Source organism: Ostrea edulis, chromosome 9 (genome assembly GCF_947568905.1).
Source record: "Ostrea edulis chromosome 9, xbOstEdul1.1, whole genome shotgun sequence".
In the NCBI taxonomy this organism is placed as follows: Eukaryota; Metazoa; Mollusca; class Bivalvia; order Ostreida; family Ostreidae; genus Ostrea; species Ostrea edulis.
The window spans coordinates 46,832,426-46,854,869 of record NC_079172.1 but is presented as its reverse complement, the minus strand read 5'-3'; the positions used below and the strand labels follow the sequence as shown (position 1 = coordinate 46,854,869).

The 22,444-nt window shown below is 37.3% G+C and overlaps 1 protein-coding gene across 9 annotated transcripts in view; it reads right to left on the bottom strand.

Moving 5' to 3' along the window:
• The window catches only part of LOC125657528 (Kv channel-interacting protein 4-like), a 190,611-nt gene that overhangs the window by 34,590 nt on the left and 133,577 nt on the right, over positions 1-22,444 (bottom strand). For 2 of the 9 annotated variants that reach the window (XM_056149406.1, XM_056149407.1), the window contains exon 1: positions 8,585-11,626. The exons of the other annotated variants lie outside the window; for them this stretch is intronic. In XM_056149406.1, coding sequence (XP_056005381.1) covers positions 8,585-8,690 — 106 coding nt within the window. In that variant the 5' untranslated portion in view covers positions 8,691-11,626. Of the gene's footprint in view, positions 1-8,584; positions 11,627-22,444 lie in introns of those variants that run through there. 9 annotated transcript variants of the gene reach the window in all.

Sequence of the window (22,444 nt, the reverse complement as noted above, 5' to 3'; positions counted from 1 at the left end):
CTCGTCTTTACATTTAATCATGTCAAAGATATTTATGACAGCTTTGAAAATCCTTTAAAGTAGATTAACCCTCATCAAATGCAGGAATTATTAATGGGAAGTGATCATGCTCACAGCCGTGTCGCGTGCCATCACGAATTCACCAGAGTGAAACGTCAAATCGCGGGAAAAAAAATCCTCAACGAACGAAGCGATTGGCAAACATAGCATTAAAGTTTCCATTAACTTCCATTTTAAATATACAAGTAGTACTAGTCTCATAATATCTCCACTTAAAAATCAACATCGCTTGATATATTAAATTAAGCGTTCCTAGCCGAACTTACCTTTTTTTTTAAATTCATCCCTCTTTAAATTGAGCCAGTTGCTCAACGCATTTGCCATTTCACCCAACCTTATCTGGTTACAATCGAGGCAAGAGTATCCGAACAGTCAAAATAGTGTAGATGGGAGCTGTGAATTATTTAGCATTGCTCCGTTTTAAAAAACCCCGGGATAACCATGTAGAATTTCCCCTGAGAGGTTTGGTACGGTAAGAGTTATCCGTTATTGACTTTTGTTGAACACCGAGAAGGAGACTTAGATCCAAGAAATGAATTTTCCCTTGGCCTAATAAAATAAATATAGTAGGTCTGTTGTTGAAGTTGCGTATAAAACAATGGCAGGGGTTAAATATTCATGAATGGCTACGCAAAGAAAAACCCAACAAAACTTTACAGCCATCTATGGACCGTAGTAAATCTTATATTATTGACATGAAACCCCACAGTTTGTCAGAAATAATGTGTGTGTCCTGTCTATGGTTATGTCTGGTTGTTGAACATTCAGACATTGGGGGGTACTAGTAATCTATACATTCTGGGTTGTTCTGATGCGGTTTTGTTGCTTGTATATTCAATGTATTTTATAATTAGTTTTGTTCATACTATGTAGAAATTATTTGGTGCTTAAGGTAGACTGCAATTTCCTGTTCCAATTCCCATTGTTTAAAATTGATTTATTATATGTGCGACTATTGAACGTCGACTAAATAAAAAAAACAACGAGCATTTACACTAAGTAAATCAAACTCCAGTGAACCAAAAAATCCTCAATATGCCTTCAAATTATTTGAAAGAGACTGGGGGACATAGATACAATCGTTTTGGTATATATATATAACATGATGCACGTGAAAAGAGCAGGAAATCATTATAACAACAATCGACTTTGGTCTTCTATTAATATACACAGCCGTGCATGTATATTTATAGACCAACAACATAATCCAACACATCAAACGACGGTTTATTAAATTTAGGAATTGTTGCGCTCTTTCTCCACCATAGTTGAACATATCAGATATATCGTATGCTTTCTCTCAGTGACCTGGTAAATCCTTCTATTGCTCTTCTATCCCGAGTGGATAAAAATTGCCTGAAAATCAAGCAAATAAAAAAAAAAACCCATTGGAACACGAATGGGACACCATTTGTCGACTAAAACACAATTACTGACTTAATTGTGGTCTAAGAATCTTGCAGCATGGAGAAATTATCTACTGTCTACATGTATGTGGTCACGTGGGCATATAAAATGATTTCTGAAATGGATGTATTATCTTTCATCATGATATACTTGTATCGGTTGTTGAGTATATGACTGCCAGCTAAGTAAACTCTTTTAGTTAGTAAGCAGTAACTGCGTTGTGATCTTCATATCCATATAGAACCAGGACTCGAGGACTTTTCGCTCTCGCCGTCTTAATAGCCCGTCAAAACACTCCAATCAATGCGCTTGGTATAGAAGATCACAGAAGTTGATTTGTCATTTAATCAAGTCTACCATATGCCAAATTCGTGTCATAAAATCGATGTTTCATACCGCGTGAATCTGCAACTTTCACAGGACGAAGGTTTGTCCCACTTCCAACATTCTCAAATGAAAATGGCAGACCCTGTCTCGCAAAGTGTTATTTGATGTATGGGAGGTCTGAATATTACGATCATCAAGTAAAACAAATAACGTTATGGTTTTTCCTTGAGAAATACAAAATATGATGGCACACTAAATACGTTCTCTTTTTCAGATCAGACATAAGATAACTCATTAGTTGAACAAATCTAAATTCATACTACCTATCATGGAGTTCAATAAAATAAATGATTTAACAATTTGGAGTCTTTGGCTCATGAGAACACAGGGTAGGGAAAGTACAGCGTATCTGAGAAAATTGAACATAAACTACATTTATGAATTCATAGAGATAATTATATCATTATTATGATTGCTATGTTGACAACACATTGATGATTATACCGATTTCAAATAGACGGCATATTTTGTTGTGGCGATTAGAATCGTCTTACTTTTTGTAAAAAAGTAAATAGTGCGTATGCTGGATACCAGGGATGCCATTTCCTAACAGTTATTGCAGGCGTGATGCTGTGTGACAAAACAAAACAATTTAACACATCGTCCTCCGACGTTGATCATTTTGTCAATCTGAAAGGGGTTTATTATGTGTTTCTGTCTGCTTACTTCGTCACGTTACATCTCCTTCATCATGATCGAATGTGATGGAAGGCATTTTTATTGTTCTTTTTCTTCATTATCATAGCCAGCGTTCTTATTAAAATTCACCGACACGTTATGAAACGGGCACCTTGCGGCCAATAAGGGGAGATGGATTCACTTCAGCGGGGTTGGACATCCCTGGAATCTTTATCATTGGTGTATATTATTTGATCAGCTCCGTGTATTGATTGGCGCTGTTGGTCCATCCAGCTCATTAAGTAGACTTGTTAACCGCAGAAGATGTAGAAAATACTTGTGAAAAACAAGCGCGGGCAAGCCTTAATCGCCGATCTAAAGCGCCAGGCCTGCTGAATTGAGAATAGTCCAATATTGGTGTTACAATGAATAGATGAAATTGTCTATAATTCGCGGTCTTTATGACTAGAGATACTGGTAATAAGAACCTTGGATATAATCAAATATGTTTTGACACATCGTGGAATAAAATTCCACGACCACTCAATCCATATGGTTCAGCGAACTCGAACTAAAATGTTCCAGCATCAGTCACCAGCTAACGTTGTCATCATTAGACCCGTGTCCAGATTTATTGAGCGAGCAGCTCAATATTTAAAATCGCCCTCCATGCGGAAGGTCGAGGTTCGAACCCCGGCCGCAACAACGAAGTCGTTAAATCAGGTAGTCACAGTTCCATCGCCAAACGCTCTGCATCAGTTGTGAATGTCATAGATCCTCGGAGATGACCTTAACAACAGATGTCCCGTGTCACAGTAGGTGTGGCACGTTAAAGAACCCTCACTGTTCAATGGTCGTAAGGGCCGAGCATAGGCCTAAATTTGAAGCCCTTCACCGGTCTTGGTGACATCTCCATATGAGTAAAAAATTCTTGAGAGGGACGTTAAACAAGATGCAATCAATCAATATTTAAAAAATACCAGAAACTACAATGGCTATTATTGTTTTTATTAAACAAACTGTGACTTTTAATTCGCCAAACTTCCGGAAGTCACGAGACTTTCGGATACTAGTATAGAACATATTATTTCCAATCAAGGGCACTGAAGGGGCATGGAAATACATACAAATGTATATATGTATCAGCATAGAAAACGAAGCGATTACATAACACATAAATGTAGTTAAATACAGTGTCATTATTGTTAATTGCAAACATTGTTCAAAATAAATTTCCCAGTTATATTTTTAAAATAGATGGCTCTTCAGGACACAATGTGTATATGCATTTCTGTCTATCATTCTGTACTGTTTTTCCCCTATAACATCACAGACAGGTTTTCGTTCATCAACAAACTTTTCACATTTAATCAAAAAATGAATCGTATCTCCTAACGAACCGTAGTTTCGTTACCGGTTCGTTAATTTATTCCTAGTTATATCAGAATATCTACCAACATCTATCATTAATTCATCAGCAGATATACGTAATTCACAAATAGATCTTCTAATATCAATTTTTTTTAAATATTTCATTAAGATAACAAAACCAACGTTGCTCCTTAAGATTGAAATATGCACATAGTTGTACCCGGTTTCAGCGTATTTATCAGAGTAGTTTTCTTTACAATTTTCTTAAATGAATTGATGTCCAATTTTAACATATTCTAAAACTTTTTACCAGTAAGTTTTTAAGTTATTCCATGAAGTATCCACCCCATATATCTGATTTATATAATAGAATTGGTTTTATTGTGTGGTCAAAGAGATGAATACTTGTTTTATTTCCTGGTGCTAAACATAGTATATGAGTACAAACGTAAATCCCGTGCTCTGGTAGGGGTTGGTACGATAAAGAGGCCCGGAGCACCCTGCATATACTTCTTTCTATGAGTGGGAAATTCTCGAATGGGACACAATGCAATACTATGGGATTGTAAGTGAGTTTACAGTTTTTTTCCTTTCAACAGTTGCCGTTTACACTCCAGTATAAAAGAGTACATAAAAGCATCAGATTAGAAAGGACCAGACAGGGGGGTCTAAACACCAGAAAATCTTCCCACACCAACCTAAAGTGTGAAAGGTCAAGCGTCCATTAAACGAAACGCAAGAAAAAGTCTCACCGTGATACGGCATTTCTCAAACCAAAATCAATATAGTAACAATCTAATGTTGATAATTATATCTCTCGAGCTCTGGAAATTAATCTAACTGCATAACCGTCACATAAAAATATGTGGAGCTTTTCAAGAACCCTGTGATAAAACTTCATTTCGATTAATCTTCCATGGCGAAGTTGTGTTTGCGCACAGCAAGACAGGCACAAATGACTGTAAATGATGAACGAAGAACAATGTTTCTGACAATCTACATGGAGACTAACAGTCGATTTACCGGAAGTATCTTCTCGTAGGTTTGTCAGCCCGAGTCTTAGATTCATTCTGAATTTCTGACAGGTTTCATTTCTTCCCAAAAATTAGGATTCCCTTCTCGACATATTTCTTATTTAAAGTCTGCAAGTTCAAAACACAGTTGCATTGCATGCTTATTAAACACAACTCAGCGAGACACCGTCTTCATTGGTCACGTGTGTGACAGGAGCGGATCTTAAACACCTACATGTTGTATTAGCCATTATGTGAGGAGGAGAGCAGATCCCAAAAACGTGACAAGCGACGATGAACAAACACTTTGATGAATATTGTTTATATTCTGATTTCATAGATACATTCTGTACCTAACTACATAAATTTGTATTTTCCCGCTTACTGTCTATTATCAATTTTATATTCAACGTTTAACGATATTTCCAACGCTACATCGTAAAGTTTATGTGAATTTTCTTCTTTTTTCATTTCGTGCATTTCAAACTCGTTAATTAAAATATTTTAGAACTAGAATATAACACAATATCACATCCGTTACAACCTAAGCAAGTAACTCCTTACTATATAGGTCCTTAGAAATAAATTACAACGATGCATCATAATAGATGTACTTAGAGTTACTTGTGTAAATAAACTTATTTGTACTTTATCAGATCTACTATATGAAAGGTGAAGATAACTAACAGTGATCGATCTCATAACTCCTATAAGGAATACAAAATAAAGAGGTGGGCAAACACGGACCCCTGGATATACCAGTGGTGGGATCAAATGCCTAGCAAGAGTAAGTATCCCCTGCAGTCCGGTCACACCAGCCGTGAGCCATATGTCTTGATCAGGTAAACGAAGTGATACGTAGTCAAAAACAGTGTGCCAAGAACGGCCTAACAATCGGTATGAAACACGTCAGACAGCATTTGACCCAATGATAGGTTGTCTTGGCAAACTAGATATTATAACGACCATAGCATTTGCGAAATGCAAACGAGACTGAAATGAAAACTAGACTGTTGAAACCCTTGTAAGATCAACGTTTTTGTCAGTAGCCAACTGATCACACGCAGATCAAGCTCTTGAGTATCGAATTAGTTGAAATTGATTGTACCTTGTTTAACGTCCCTCTTGAGAATTTTTCACTCATATGGAGACGTCACCAATACCGGTGATGGGCTTCAAATTTAGGCCTATGCTCGGCGCTTACGGCCATTGAGAAGAGAGTGTGACACGTAATATCCGTTTTTAGGGTCATCTCCGACTACCCGTAACATTCACACCTGATACCGAGGGTTTGGCGATGGAGCTGTCACTACCTGTTGTAACGACTTAGATCTGTCGCGGCCGGGATTTGAACCCCGACCTTCCGCATGCGGGGAGTTACTTAGCACATAAACTATATTTAATTCATAAGAGTTGCTTAGCATACGAATATAAGATTTACTGTACATAGTATATGAATATAACTACTTTATCAGAGTCACTATACCGGTAGTATATAAAATTTCCTTTTTCAGAGGCACTATACCGGTAGTATAGAAATTTATCTCCTTTTTCAGAGGTACTATACCGGTAGTATAGAAATTTATTTCCTTTGTCAGAGGCACTATACCGGTAGTATAGAAAATTATTTCCTTTGTCAGAGGCACTATATCGGTAGTATAGTAAATTATTTCCTTTGTCAGAGGCACTATACCGGTAGTATAGAAAATTATTTCCTTTGTCAGAGGCACTATACCGGTAGTATAGAAAATTATTTCCTTTGTCAGAGGTACTTCATAAACACACTGTATTTACTTTATCAGAGTCACTTAGTTGATGAACTACGGGTAGTAATTACATTTATCGACAAGGGATGCTTACTCCTCCTAGGCACCTGATCCCACCTCTGGTGTATCCAGGGGTCGGTGTTTGCCCAACTATCTATTTTGTATTGCTTATAGGAGTTATGAGATTGATCCCTGTTCGTTATCTTCACCTTTCATTTATCAAATTTATACATGTAATTATAAATTAGTCCAACTAAGAACACATGCAGCACCTCTGTCAATTGAAAATCCAAATAGTCTTGATTGTAACATCCAGATATGTAATAAAATAATTCTTGCAGTACTACTTCATTTACAATCTGTATCTCTTTCGGCTACTGCACTTGAAATCTAGTTCAAATTACAACATCCCGGGGGTTCCAGTTGCTGGATTTGATAATCACGTGACTTGCTGTAGTTTATCACAGATTCAGCAGCTGGCTCCAGGAGTCTGATGCTACAGGTGGCGCGACTTATATAATAGGTTAAGTGCTCCGACAAGGATCGTTGATAAATATTATCAAACAATCGGTTTTAAAATATTGGTTTTTGGTGAGTTCATAACGTTTTATAGATTAAAATTTTAATCACTGACGTCATCATGAGGAGGGCATGGTTCTTGACGTGTTACAATGCATCGGATAAGTGATTTAAGAGAACACCGAGGGCCTCTCTGAGACGGTTTTAAGAGAACACTGAAGGCCTCTCTGAGACGGTTTTTACTGTATTTACATATTTTGCCATTGCTCAGTTTACAGGTATTTAAACTGATCAAATGGATAAACATCTTAATAATAAAGTTTATGATATAAACATCAATAAAAAAGATTGATACATTTTAAACACACACACAACAACCACTCCACATCTGGATAATTAAGTGCAAGAAATGGTACATGGTGCGCATACATCTGCACATGGACAACTTTCAATACATACTGTACATTAGCTTAATTAGTGTGCTGAAATGTACTTGAAATCTATTGCACCCAGATGCATCTTCTCCCTTTGAAAATAAAACATAGCAACCTTGCAAACACATATGCCCTCTAAAATATAAGACATCGCCCACTAAAGCAAGGCATCAAAAAGTACCAAATCTACATATCATGAAAAGGCCAGTACACGTCTAAAGGGGCTCTAGATAAATAAACTCAATGTGGTACCGATTACTGGCTGGAGGTGCAATGATGCACCTTTTTGCATTAAGGTCGCGGGGATTGAGAGGGTGTTGATGTCCGCCGGCTGTTTTAGATCAACACGTCCTATTAATACTAGCGATAACGTTCGTATGTAGTATATTAGATCACGATAAATCACCGACTTTTCCTGATATTCTCGTAAATAAATATAATTAATTTCATTATCTTAAGAATCTGTCTATTATCATAGTGGAAAAAATTTAAGTTACCCAATTAACCACAAATGACTGATTTTTCCTTCTTTTTTTTTAATTGGTCGTTTCCAATGTGGGGAAAAACTCCAAAAAGTACTATGAATCTACAAAACGTGTTTTCTCTTTTCTTATGTCTCATTAAAACCAAAAAACTCATGCATATATATTAGGAATATGGGGTTGAATATAATCATTGCTATTCCTTACAGAATCGATTGGTTAGCATTAACTCGGATCGACCGACTCTGGTTTGCATTTTAACGTCCAGTAAAATAGCCGTGGGTGGAATTCAGATAGCGTAATTGTTCCAGGTAGTCCGACCTGTACACGAGAGGATTGCATGCAACTTGTTAATCCTACCCAATGCTATCAATAGGCTCTACATATGGTAATTAATTCAAATATACTGAATCCCTACCATCAACTATTCCTGTGACAATCCTTGTAACAAAACATGCAAGATTTCAAGAAATTATATCTGAAACGAGTGTGGCACAACGACAGATAATCAAGATTGATGAACTTACTTTTCTCTTTGTTGAAAAGTAGGTGTTTCCTGAGCGGAGGAAACAGGCGGTATATGATCATACGAAACATGCGTCCACTTTTGCTGGTACTTGTATCTCCACACATAAGAACACCAAAAAATCAAAAATTGTCAAGCTATCAGATTTCCATAACACTAGCAGCAACAGGTGGTTCCAAAAAAAACCCTCAAACTGCCCACCTCTTTCCACCAGTCACAGTAATTCCCAACACGGCACAGGCAGATAATCAAAAAATATGACTAGATACAATTCTTTTTTTATGCTTTTTTCTTAATCAATAGCATGGGACGCACTGTTTGCAGACTTCTTCATTTTCGTGGCAAATCGAATTCAGCCAATAACTTTTAAATTATACAACGTTCACGTCACACGGAAGACAATCCAAGACAAAAAAGGCGGGAAGTCAATTGAGATACACCAAATTTTCTTACAGAGAACTGATCACTTAAACCTAACACAGCAGCTACGGATGTTATGTGCCACGTCTTCAAGACAAAATGCGATATACGTTTGTGTGAAGATATCGCATGCAAGGCAGCTATGTACTGATACACTTCACTATGTACCGCCAAATCCTCACGAAAGTCCACGCGATCTCATCAGTAATAATGCATCAGCAGTGAATGGTCGGCGGTCGAGTCCAGTAGGGGGCTACAAAACGATCATCTACCATAATTAAAGTCTTATTATTTTCTGGGTTTTCTTTTATGGGGGTCCCGTTCAGTATAAATATTTAATCAATCGTGTTTTCCTACATGGTGTTTTAACATGTGGTGCGTTAATTCCTAGACCCCTTCCCCCCATCTCGTGGCCATGTTGGTCGATTTATGATTAAAATGTGACCAATTAAGCAGGATCACCAGAACTCTTAATGATCTGGGGATTTGAACCTCAGAAAGCATCACACCAGTTCGAAACAATCATTCGGAAAAACATCTGTTCATGCTTATACATAATCAATTTTTCGCGTTTCTCTTGAAATCACTTCATTTAAATAAATATCAATTTTAAAAAAAAATTAATCTGATATTTTCTTTATTTCTGCTTAGCTGTCAAGGAGGTTCATTATTTTAAAAAAATCAAGATGACATCGAAACGTCTTAATAATAAATAAATCTAGCAAGCTATCTAATGTAACACCTGTTGAATTGCAAGAGAAATGAGATTAGGGCGCTAACTTCACAGGACGAACATGTAACATTGGTAACATTTAATTGGCATTTCGTCAAATTATTTATGTCTACATTCCAGTTATTCATGTACATTATCCGTACATCAGAAAATCAATGAATGTAATATTGTCTGGACACTAACCTTTCCAGAAACAGCCAATGCAGCAAATATACAATGGCAATCTTTTCAATGAATGGATTGGGTGGACGTACAGAAATTTGAATGCACTCATGAAAATGAAATGGGAACTCCCATATCTCACAGCATATGATTTTCAAAAGTCGTCATGACTGACTGATTGGTTATTATCCGATGTCCCAGCAAGAATGCTGAGACATCACAAATTTGTGGTGAAAAGCCATCTTTTCAAACATATGCTACGAAATCGGGTCATTGCAGTTATGGTTCTATACCATGCAAGCATCTACATGTATACCACTATATAGAACATCGGCCCCCTGACTTTCACTTCTACTCCGGCGGCGACACAGTCGCTTTATAAATTCTATCCTGAGCGGAGCTCAGACCATGACCCACCCTGCTTACTAAACAAAATCTCTACCGAAAAAGCTAACTTTGAGGAGGTTGCATATCTCGTGTTTACGTTTTGAAGACATCCATATCATTGTCTGGAGGACACCCACTGAACTTTGAAGGCTAAGTCAACATGGAATCTCTCTTAATCAGACGTAGTATGGCTTCTATACACCTACTTGCGGTGGCCCAATTTAATGGCACGGATGTATCAGTCTTGATTGTTTACAATTTTGGATCATTGTGGTCATTTGGAGAAAGAACTAGATAAGTCTTGCTAAGCTTCAGGCTCCTGGGTCGTACATGTACGATACACCAATTTGCATTTTTGATTGTTAGAAATGTTTCTTTAGATCCGCCATAAACTTACACTGTAAAACAAACAAATCGTCGCAGTACTTCTAACCCAGGAAACCCGGGTTCGATTCTCGCGTCAAATCCAAGACCTTTACATGCATCATAGAGTGTTCCTTCGCTAAGCACTCGACATTTAAAATGAAAGGGTCCTTAAAAACGGAAGTCACGTGTCACGGTAGGCGTTGACACGTTAAAACAACCGTCACTACTATGGACGTAAGTGCCACATGCAGGTCAACATTTGTGGCAGTGCCCTCATAGCTGGTACCGTCTCTACATGAAAGAGTGATTGTATCTTGTTAAATGTTTCTCTCGAGAATTTTTCACTCATATGGAGACGTCACCAAGACCTATACTCGGCACTTGTGGCCATTGAGCAGTGACGGTTCTTTAGCGTGCCACACCTACTCCGATGACCCGTGACATTCACACCTGATGGGAGCGTTTGGCGATGGAACTGTCACTACCTGTTTTAAAGACTTAAGTCTGTCACGGCCAGGATTCGAACCCTGACCTTCCGCATGCGGGGCGAACGTTCTAACCTCTAGACCACCACCGCGGCGGTGTCTCTACATGTAAGAATTTCGATGTACAACATACAAAAACCTTCTTGTTTGTAGTCTGCCAAATAATGGCCTGTTACAATACACTTTACCGCTGTCACATTGAATACTTAAAAGTAACTTTTCAGTAAAGTGCAGTTAACATTCCAATATTTTTCTCCAACATGATAATCCTATTCCAAGCTGTTACCAATGTATACTGCTCTGTGATGCTTGTCAAATTCTTTAAACCACAATTGCTGTGTAACATTTAGAAATTCCTGAACTTGTACGTCAGTTGTCAGGTATTCTTCGTTTGAAAGAGAGTGGGGGCAATAGAAATTAGATGTAAATGTAAATTTGCGAATGACCGACCCAGAATTTACTTCAAATCACACAACAACAAAGCTGAATTCATGGAGAAAATGTAATTCTTTTCACGACTTAAGCCAATAAAAAGAATACGCAGAAATAAACACACTGGTCATAGCACAACTGCATAATACTCGTAATCATTAATGGTGTAAAGTGAAAAAGTGAAGATAACAAACAGTGACCAATCTCGCAACCCCGTGGGCATCCGGGTTAGAATGAAAGGTGAAGATAACGAACAGTGATCAATCTCACAATCCCTTGGGCATCCGGGTTAGAATGAAAGGTGAAGATAACGAACAATGATCAATCTCACAATCCCTTGGGCATCCGGGTTAGAATGAAAGGTGAAGATAACGAACAGTGATCAATCTCACAATCCCTTGGGCATCCGGGTTAGAATGAAAGGTGAAGATAACGAACAGTGATCAATCTCACAATCCCTTGGGCATCCGGGTTAGAATGAAAGGTGAAGATAACGAACAGTGATCAATCTCACAATCCCTTGGGCATCCGGGTCAGAATATATTAATGAAAGGTGAAGATAACGAACAGTGATCAATCTCATAACTCCTCCAAGGAATACAAATTGGAGAGTTGGGCAAACACGGATCACTGGATATACCAGAGGTGGGTCAGGTGCCTAGGAGGAGTAAGCCTCCCCTGTCGACAGGTCACACCCGCTGTGAGCCCTATATATCTTGATCAGTTAAACGGAGAAACTCGTATTAAGAATCAGTGTGTCAAGAACGGCCTAACAATCGGTATGAAACACGTCAAACAGCATTTGAATAGGCTCTCAGTACCCATTGCTTGTCGTAAGAGGCGACTAAATGTGGCGATCCTTCGGATGATACCATTAAAACCGAGGCCCCGTGTCACAGCAGGTGTGGCACGATAAAGATCCCTCCCTGCTCAAAAGCCGTAAGCGCCGAGCATAGGTTTAAATTTTGCAGCCCTTCACCACCAATGGTGACGTCTTCAATTTTTTGACAATTCATAATAGGCCTTACTACTCTAATTTCAAAGCTTTAGTAGGACACTAAAGTCATCTAATGTCTTGGTATATCGCTCATTCCGAGCACATGGTATGACTTCCGGAATTTCTCAATGTAAGTTTTTATTTTGTATCTTTATGTAAAGCAGCAAAGGGCTTAACGTCACACGACCCTCATGGCGATTGATTCTTTTCGAGATGTTTATATAACATTTTAGGGTTGATTACGGGAATTAAAGAGGAGGGGGTCGTTCTAGAAATCAGGTGGGACACATTGATTTGTGTTTTTTTAATACTAAATATAGCACCAGAGCAGAATTTTCCGAAAGCGCGTTGCATTCCTGTCGCGAGCGAAGCTCAGTGGTTGTGGTTGACATTATAGATCTTTACAAACAAAATTGCCGACACCTGTAGATCAGGTGCCCCGGAGAAGTAAGCACCCCCTGTGGACCGGTTAACCATAAGGTAAAGTCTAATAAGATATGATGTAGGCTTAATAGTCGATAACACATCCTAGCTATAATGATACAATGATGTCATTAATTTGGTATATAATTTGATAGGTGGTATTGCTGTCTATTAATGATACATTTCGGACGTTGTAGTTAATTAATGATACATGTATAATTACACTATTAATGAAAGTAATTTCGTCAGCAAGAGGTCGATCTCATACCATATAGATTTTTATACCCCATCAGAGTTTACATTATTTATGGTATCTATACACAAACACACGCACATCCATAAATGAAGAGTTATGACACCGGATGCCATGTTTGAAAATAGTATCCAACACCTTAAATCGACCATACTAGTATGTGACATGATCTAGAGTTTTTAGAAGACAACATAGCTCGCCGAGAAGCACTACTGTACTAGATCTACCACAAGGGATACACATGTGAAATATGAAAACTAACCGTTTAAAAGTTATAGCCAAGCTTAAAGGTTTTCAAAAGTAGTCAAACCCTAAGGTAAAGGTCACAAGGTATTAAATACAAAATTGCTACCTAAAGAAAGGTCTTGTCAAAAGAAATACACATGTGAAATATGAAAGCCCTAATACTTACTGTTTGAAAGTTACCTGATATAGCCGTGCAGGCTTTTTTTCCCTAAAGTACAATGTAGGTCAAATACTAATTTAAAGGTAAAGGTCACGAAGTCAGTAACTTGTTACCTAAAGAAATGTCTTGTCAAAAGAAATACACGTGAAATATGAATGGCCTAACATGTATTAATTGTTCAAAAGTTATGGCCAAGGTCTAAATTTGTTTTGAAAAGTTCATCACCCAAAGTAGAGGTCACATAGTCAAAATCTTTGGTACAAAAAGAAAGGTAAAAACACCGATTATGGAGACATAAAATTACTCAATATGTAATAGAATGGAGGTCTTCTGTATGAACGAAAATTGAGCAGTGTTCTCCCAATTCAGTGCCAATGTACAGTGCTCAGTATTCATGGGCATCTCTTAAGGTAGCTCACTACACCAAAGCTTATACTCTGTATGACACGTCACAAGATGGCGATTTAAATGTTTTGTGAAATTATTTGTATCGATCGATTTGTTTGTCTATCATCGTATCTCAGTGGTTAAATCATTGGGCTGGTGAACCGCAGATCTCGAGTTCAAATCCCCCAGTCTTTTGTTCATACATGTATGTGTTGAATAATTTTTTTGAAAATCATGTTTTTCTCCAAATTTGTATATTTTTTGCCTTTTTGACATATATACTTATTGTATATCATCATATGTCTTATAATTAAATCAATTCGTATTGATTTGAGAAACTATTTCTGGGTGTAGTGAGCCACCTTAAGGGAACAGTTCATGAGAGTACACTCTATAACCGTATATATTTTGTTTACGTAATAATGCTGTGTTTTACTATTGTACCAGGAAATGAGCCGATTCCGACATATTTCTACTCAAGTTCACCCGTTGCATTAGGAAAATATTCTTTAGATGCATTGTCTGCTAATCGATCGACATGTAAAGGAATCAAATAAAATGGTCATAAAGTATATCAAGCCATCCCAGGGAACCACTTTGACAGTAAGATAAAGCATAATCGCGGGGAATGTGCAGGCACAACGCTAAACTGAATTGAGTCCTTACATCAAATACTTCATTTAATGCTAAAACTCAGGAATCATATCATAATTCAATCATTTTGTTCAATTGCACCGAAACTTAAAAATGCATCTTAATAACCAGGGATTGTCACGCATACTGGATTCCCAATAACCAAAGTTTCTCACGGACTCCCAATAACCAAAGTTTCTCACGGATTCCCAATAACCACAGTTTCTCACAGATTCCCAATAACCACAGTTTCTCACGGATTCCCAATAACCACAGTTTCTCACGGATTCCCAATAACCACAGTTTCTCACGGATTCCCAATAACCACAGTTTCACACACACACAATGTGGAATCACAACCACTAATCATCACACTGGATTAGGAAGTTATGATCTCATTAATCAGGGATTGTTACACAAACTGCTATGATCTCATTAACCAAGGATTGTTACACAAACTGCTATGATCTCATTAACCAGGAATTGTTACACAAACTGCTATGATCTCATTAACCAGGGATTGTTACACAAACTGCTATGATCTCATTAACCAAGGATTGTTACACAAACTGCTAAGATCTCATTAATCAGGAATTGTTACATACACTGCTATGATCTCTTTAATCAGGAATTGTTACACACACTGCTATGATCTCATTAATCAGGGATTGTTACACAAACTGCTATGATCTCATTAACCAAGGATTGTTACACAAACTGCTATGATCTCATTAACCAGGAATTGTTACACAAACTGCTATGATCTCATTAACCAGAGATTGTTACACAAACTGCTATGATCTCATTAACCAGGAATTGTTACACAAACTGCTATGATCTCATTAACCAGGGATTGTTACACAAACTGCTATGATCTCATTAACCAGGAATTGTTACACAAACTGCTATGATCTCATTAACCAGAGATTGTTACACAAACTGCTAAGATCTCATTAATCAGGAATTGTTACATACACTGCTATGATCTCTTTAATCAGGAATTGTTACACACACTGCTATGATCTCATTAATCAGGGATTGTTACACAAACTGCTATGATCTCATTAACCAAGGATTGTTACACAAACTGCTATGATCTCATTAACCAGGAATTGTTACACAAACTTCTATGATCTCATTAACCAGGGATTGTTACACAAACTGCTATGATCTCATTAACCAGGAATTGTTACACAAACTGCTATGATCTCATTAACCAGAGATTGTTACACAAACTGCTAAGATCTCATTAATCAGGAATTGTTACATACACTGCTATGATCTCTTTAATCAGGAATTGTTACATACACTGCTATGATCTCATTAATCAGAGATTGTTACACACACTGCTATGATCTCATTAATCAGAGATTGTTACACACACTGCTATGATCTCATTAATCAGGGATTGTTACACAAACTGCTATGATCTCATTAATCAGGAATCGTTACACAAACCGCTATGATCTCATTAATCAGGAATCGTTACACAAACTGCTATGATCTCATTAACCAGGGATTGTTACACATACTGCCATGATCTCATTAATCAGGGATTGTTACACAAACTGCTATGATCTCATTAACCAAGGATTGTTACACAAACTGCTATGATCTCATTAACCAGGAATTGTTACACAAACTGCTATGATCTCATTAACCAGAGATTGTTACACAAACTGCTATGATCTCATTAACCAGGAATTGTTACACAAACTGCTATGATCTCATTAACCAGGGATTGTTACACAAACTGCTATGATCTCATTAACCAGGAATTGTTACACAAACTGCTATGATCTCATTAACCAGAGATTGTTACACAAACTGCTAAGATCTCATTAATCAGGAATTGTTACATACACTGCTATGATCTCTTTAATCAGGAATTGTTACACACACTGCTATGATCTCATTAATCAGGGATTGTTACACAAACTGCTATGATCTCATTAACCAAGGATTGTTACACAAACTGCTATGATCTCATTAACCAGGAATTGTTACACAAACTTCTATGATCTCATTAACCAGGGATTGTTACACAAACTGCTATGATCTCATTAACCAGGAATTGTTACACAAACTGCTATGATCTCATTAACCAGAGATTGTTACACAAACTGCTAAGATCTCATTAATCAGGAATTGTTACATACACTGCTATGATCTCTTTAATCAGGAATTGTTACATACACTGCTATGATCTCATTAATCAGAGATTGTTACACACACTGCTATGATCTCATTAATCAGAGATTGTTACACACACTGCTATGATCTCATTAATCAGGGATTGTTACACAAACTGCTATGATCTCATTAATCAGGAATCGTTACACAAACCGCTATGATCTCATTAATCAGGAATCGTTACACAAACTGCTATGATCTCATTAACCAGGGATTGTTACACATACTGCCATGATCTCATTAATCAGGAATCGTTACACAAACCGCTATGATCTCAATAATCAGGAATTGTTACACAAACTGCTATGATCTCATTAACCAGGGATTGTTACACCAACTACTATGATCTCATTAATCAGGGATTGTTACACAAACTGCTATGATCTCATTAATCAGGGATTGTTACACATACTGCTATGATCTCATTAATCAGGGATTGGTACACATACTGCTATGATCTCATTAATCAGGAATTGTTACACATACTGCTATGTTCTCATTAACCAGGGATTGTCACAGGTTCCTACATCCACCTAATCAGGGATTGTTGCACGTTTTGGAACCGAAATAATTAGAAATTGTCACGCGTTTTGGAATCGAAATAACCTTGTAGTAAAAACTAGAAACAAATTTCATTTTATTTTCTTCAACGAATAGACGGAGATTTCCAGTGTCAGTTTTAAAAAAATCCAATTAGAGAAGAAACCGCTATGATGAAAGCTGGCTGTCACAACTTTGCAGAATGCTTTCAGTACTCTTAAGTTTTCGATATAGCAACACGAAACTTAACTATTACAATAGTTAGAAAATGTAAATTTACTTGTCAAGGTTGTTTCTGTTAAAACATTAAGCATTCCAGATTTTCTCTTTTCATTTTCTGAAAAATTAACTGTTTTAATCTTGGCAATGAGAAGAAAGCACGGAAAACAAACTTTTCTCGTCAGACAAATTATGTATGTAGTCAGACCTCGTGTGAGAGATCTTTATTAGTGAATGAGGCACCGGTGGATATCAGCTAATTGGCGTATTGGTAATTTACTGTAGTAACTACTAATAATAACTAGCAATGATAAACGATAGCTTAGTGGATAAATATTTCCTCATTTATTGACACGAATAAGCACAACACCAGTGGACTGGTTGTGGTAGCCTCTGGTAGTTTGGACGCTCGTTTCGAAACCAAGAGGTCCGTGTTCTCTTCTCATTTCCTGTTCAGAGTAAGCAGTTTGTTAAGTGGGTCTTTCTTGAAAAGAATGATTGAGTTGAAATGACGCCTAGGCATGTTTGAATAATACTTGTGGTTTTTTTTTTTACCCAATAAGATACTTATTAATGCAGGGTATGAGCACATAGACACACATATATTGTATATGGGCACGAATTGTGCTCTTTTATTAGCTGACCTGTTGTTATATTCTTACGAGACAGAATTTATATGAAAAAGAAGAGCTTGATACATTGTTAAAATGGATGAAAATTATTACAATTATTAAAGAAATATTAAAATCACGTATTAGACACATCAAAACAAAAGTGTGTACCATCTATCCTTCTGTAGTAAATCAGTAAATCAGGAGTGATAAAAAGAATTAGATAGGTTACATGTGGAATACATGTATGTTTTAGTTCCAGCTGACAAAGCTTATAACAGCATTGTCTTTGTAAGGCTCATTATTACAACTGTATTTTAAACGAACTAAAACCTATGACATCACATGAGGATCGATCTACCTTAAATACTTTACACGACCACTCCTCACGATAAATTAATGACTAAACTTTTTGAAATCATAGAGAGTTCCTTCTTCAATAAAAATGGAAAAAGGAAATGCCATTTCTAGTTAAACACCACTCTCATTCTACGCACAGGGACTCAGAAGTTGATATTAAAACGATGGTAGAGTTCCTCATTAACATTTGGTGATCAGGTCTTAAAACAGTCTGTCGGAATTCCCATGAGCACAATTATATTCTTACGAGGAAGAATTTATTCAAAAGCTTCTATATGAGAAGGAAAGCATCTCTTGCTGTGGCCTTCAACTCGACATTTAGATATATCGACGACGTTTTATCTAGTATCATTATCAACAATCATTTTCATTCATATGTCAATACTATATATCCCTGTGAGCCCCAAATAAAGAACATCACATAGTTTCCCTATCTCTTAGTGCTTAAATATTTTATTGAACATAGACGGCTTAACAAACGTAACTTTATGACAAACGGGGTGACTTCAACATCTCCATATGAGTGAAATATTCTCGTCCCGTTAAACAATATACAATCAATCAATCAACATCTCCATCGTCAACTTCCCATATTTAGGTAGCAATGTTCCATTATCACCTGCATATGGTGTTTATGTCTCTCAACTGATTCGATATACAAAAGCTTATTCTGTGTAAAATCAGTTTTTTAATAGAGGTAGGGTAGTGACAAATAAGTTGATAACACAGTGGTTTCAACAGTCTTATTTAAGGTCAGCATTTCGCAAATTCTATCGTCGTTATAACGCTATGTATTGCTAATTCAGCAATGCAACCTGCCATTGGGTAAATTGCAATCTGACGTTTGATGCCAATGCAGAGGTAGTGACAGTTCCATCGCCAAACGCTTGGCATCAGGTGTGAATGTCACGGGTCCTCGGAGAACGGATGTCCTGCGTCACAGTAGGTGTGGCACGATAAAGATCCCTCACTACTCAATGACCGTAAGCGCCGAGCATAGGCCAAAATTTGAAGCCCTTCACCGGTATTAGTAACGTCGTCATAAGAGTGAAAAACTCTCGAGAGGGACGCTTAACAAGATACAATCAATCAATCTTTACATCATGATTTTGACTACGGATTACTCCGTTTACTATATCAAGATACAGGGCTCACGGCGGTGTGACCTGTTGACAGGGGATGCTTACTTCCTCTTACAATTGGCACCGGATTTCACCCCTGGTATACCCAGCGTTCCGTGTTTGCTCTACTCTTAATTTTGTATTCCCTAAAGGAGTTACACTAGATTGATCACTGTTCGTTACCTTTACCTTTTCATGTATATATGTAGTCCCGTGGCGACTTAATGGGGCAGTCCTTCGGACGTTAAACAATCAATCAATCATATTATGTATATAATCGATTTTAAACAGCATACAGATAGCCCACTTGACTACCCGTCATCATTACTGTTGAGTTCCTATGAGTCTCAGTTCTTTTGCATTAAAATGAAACTAAAGCAATACGATAAGAATTTAACTGGTTCAGTATACCCTCGAAATCTAACTCCAACAGTGGAGGAACGATTGATCGACACACACACACCCTTTTTAAGGTTGACAACAAAAGCTAATTTTATCTATGAATTATTTACAAATAAATTGACCAGATATGGAGAGAAATTATTTTGTGTTTGTTCGATATAAGTATTTACAAATTCCATAAGATTCATCATCGATGCACACACAAAGTTGTATGCAGTATCACAGAATGGCACTGGGGGTGTACATCGATGCACATACAGAGTTGTATGCAGTATCACTGAAATGGCACTGGGGGTGTATATTAAGACTTATGTTCGTTATCTTCCCCTTTCATAGATAGATAGATGTCAATTAAAACATTTCCGAAAAGTATGCCATGACCTTGAACTTCATTATTTTTCTCAAAGACATCACTAGAAGTTGTAATTTGACTAGACTTATACTAGAATACTACCGGAGGGCTCATTCAAAGTAGGGCACATTAACAACACGTCGTATCTGAATGCCACATTCACAAACTTTTAAAATCTCTATTACATATAAATCTCCATCTTCGCTAGCCAAGGGTGACGATACACGGTGTTCCTCTTTGAAAGAGGAACACCGTGTATCGTCACCCTTGGCTTGCGAAGATGATAAATCTCTGACAAAACTGTAACTCTAACGGATTTTTATCAATTACAAACGACGCTGAGGTAGGATCATGACACATATGGCTCCATTTTTATAGAAGGAACATGTAAAAATGAGACCGAGATCGAAAGTGACCTCTTCTAAGAATTAAGGCCCCGGAGCCTGGATTTATGTAGTCATTGAGTTTCTTTTGTTTCTTCATTGTAAAGTTACAATTGTATGACATACACAATTTTTTTACTAATGACTTTGAGCCATGGCCCTGACGTAGCATCTGGTCACAGGCAATCTTTGAGCTAGATATCGTGCGAAGTACATGTACTTGGACGTCTATTGGTTTGGCCCGGACAAATATAATGGGACGAACGGACTTGTTGATATGTGTGTGTGTGTGTGTCCTTTCATGCCATTCATCATATAATAAGCAGAGATTGACTTCGTCACAACTCGGCTAAAAAAAATCATACTTCATATGCTAGGAAGTACATGGTGTACATCCAAATTACGTAGCTTTAATGCCTATATTAATTATTCAACAACTAATTTTATTATCAGTTGTTGCTGGTTGCTGCAATGCACACTGTGATATCTTTAGCAGCAGTCAACATTAATAGAATAATGGTCTGGTTTGTCCCGTTTTTAAAACTGCATAAAATCATCAAAATAAATTATCCCCCCCCCCCCAAAAAAAAAACAATCCCACCACAAACAGTTCGTGAATGAAAAAGAAGCCAATTAGTGAAGTTGTTTTCAGATCAGCATCACTCGCTGTTTAACAATTTACAATTGAAATGTTGTTTTATCTTACGAAAAACATGACGGGCACCTGTCACACTCAGCATGCCAAGAGGAGGTAAATATGGCATGCATGTTATTTCACAACTAAACGAGCGTTATCAACCAGCACCGCAGACAGGGGGCTCTTTTGAACTTTCCATGTTCACAATGCACACATTTCGCAAATGGAAATCCCGGCACAATCACAAATGTAAAATTTGTAATGGCATAAAACCATTACAATTGAATTATGGATGTGCGCAGTATATCTTTTTTATCGTAGTTTCTTTTTTTAAAAGCTCGTCCGCTGGTAACTGTATCAGTGTATATTTCAAATACAGGGACATTTTTAAACATATTCATGTATTTAAGCAACACTAATCGTCCAATTCATTTGCATGTGCATGGCATGAAATGCTTTCATACCACAGAGATTTGTGTCGGTATCGCTTACAAAGGAATGTAATGAGTTATCGAACTTTCATCGTATTCTTCGCAGACTTTTGATTACACAGTTGTTTTTCCGCATTGACATTTCCAAAGCAGTTAATGGCAACATTAGTTCTGATACACCCAGGCATGGACCAATACCTGAAGGACAGAGATATCGAACTATCTTTCAACAGCTATTTGTGATCTGAGATTAAATGCCACGTGTCCCAGACATTCTGGGATTTTACTGCAATTAAATTGTAATTTACCAGATGCACTGACAGATCCCCGAGACATGGTATTTTAAGCTTTCGTTGAAAGCTTAGTGGTTCAAGTGGCATTTCTTATGAAGAATAGATAGATAGACGAAACGAAGCAAAATGAGTCGTGCGGTTATTGCTTTATACAATTTTAGATTTTTCTTTGTAGATCCGATACTTTTAGGTATCGCGTGTTGCTGGAGTCTAGTGCTATCTATACCATTATAAC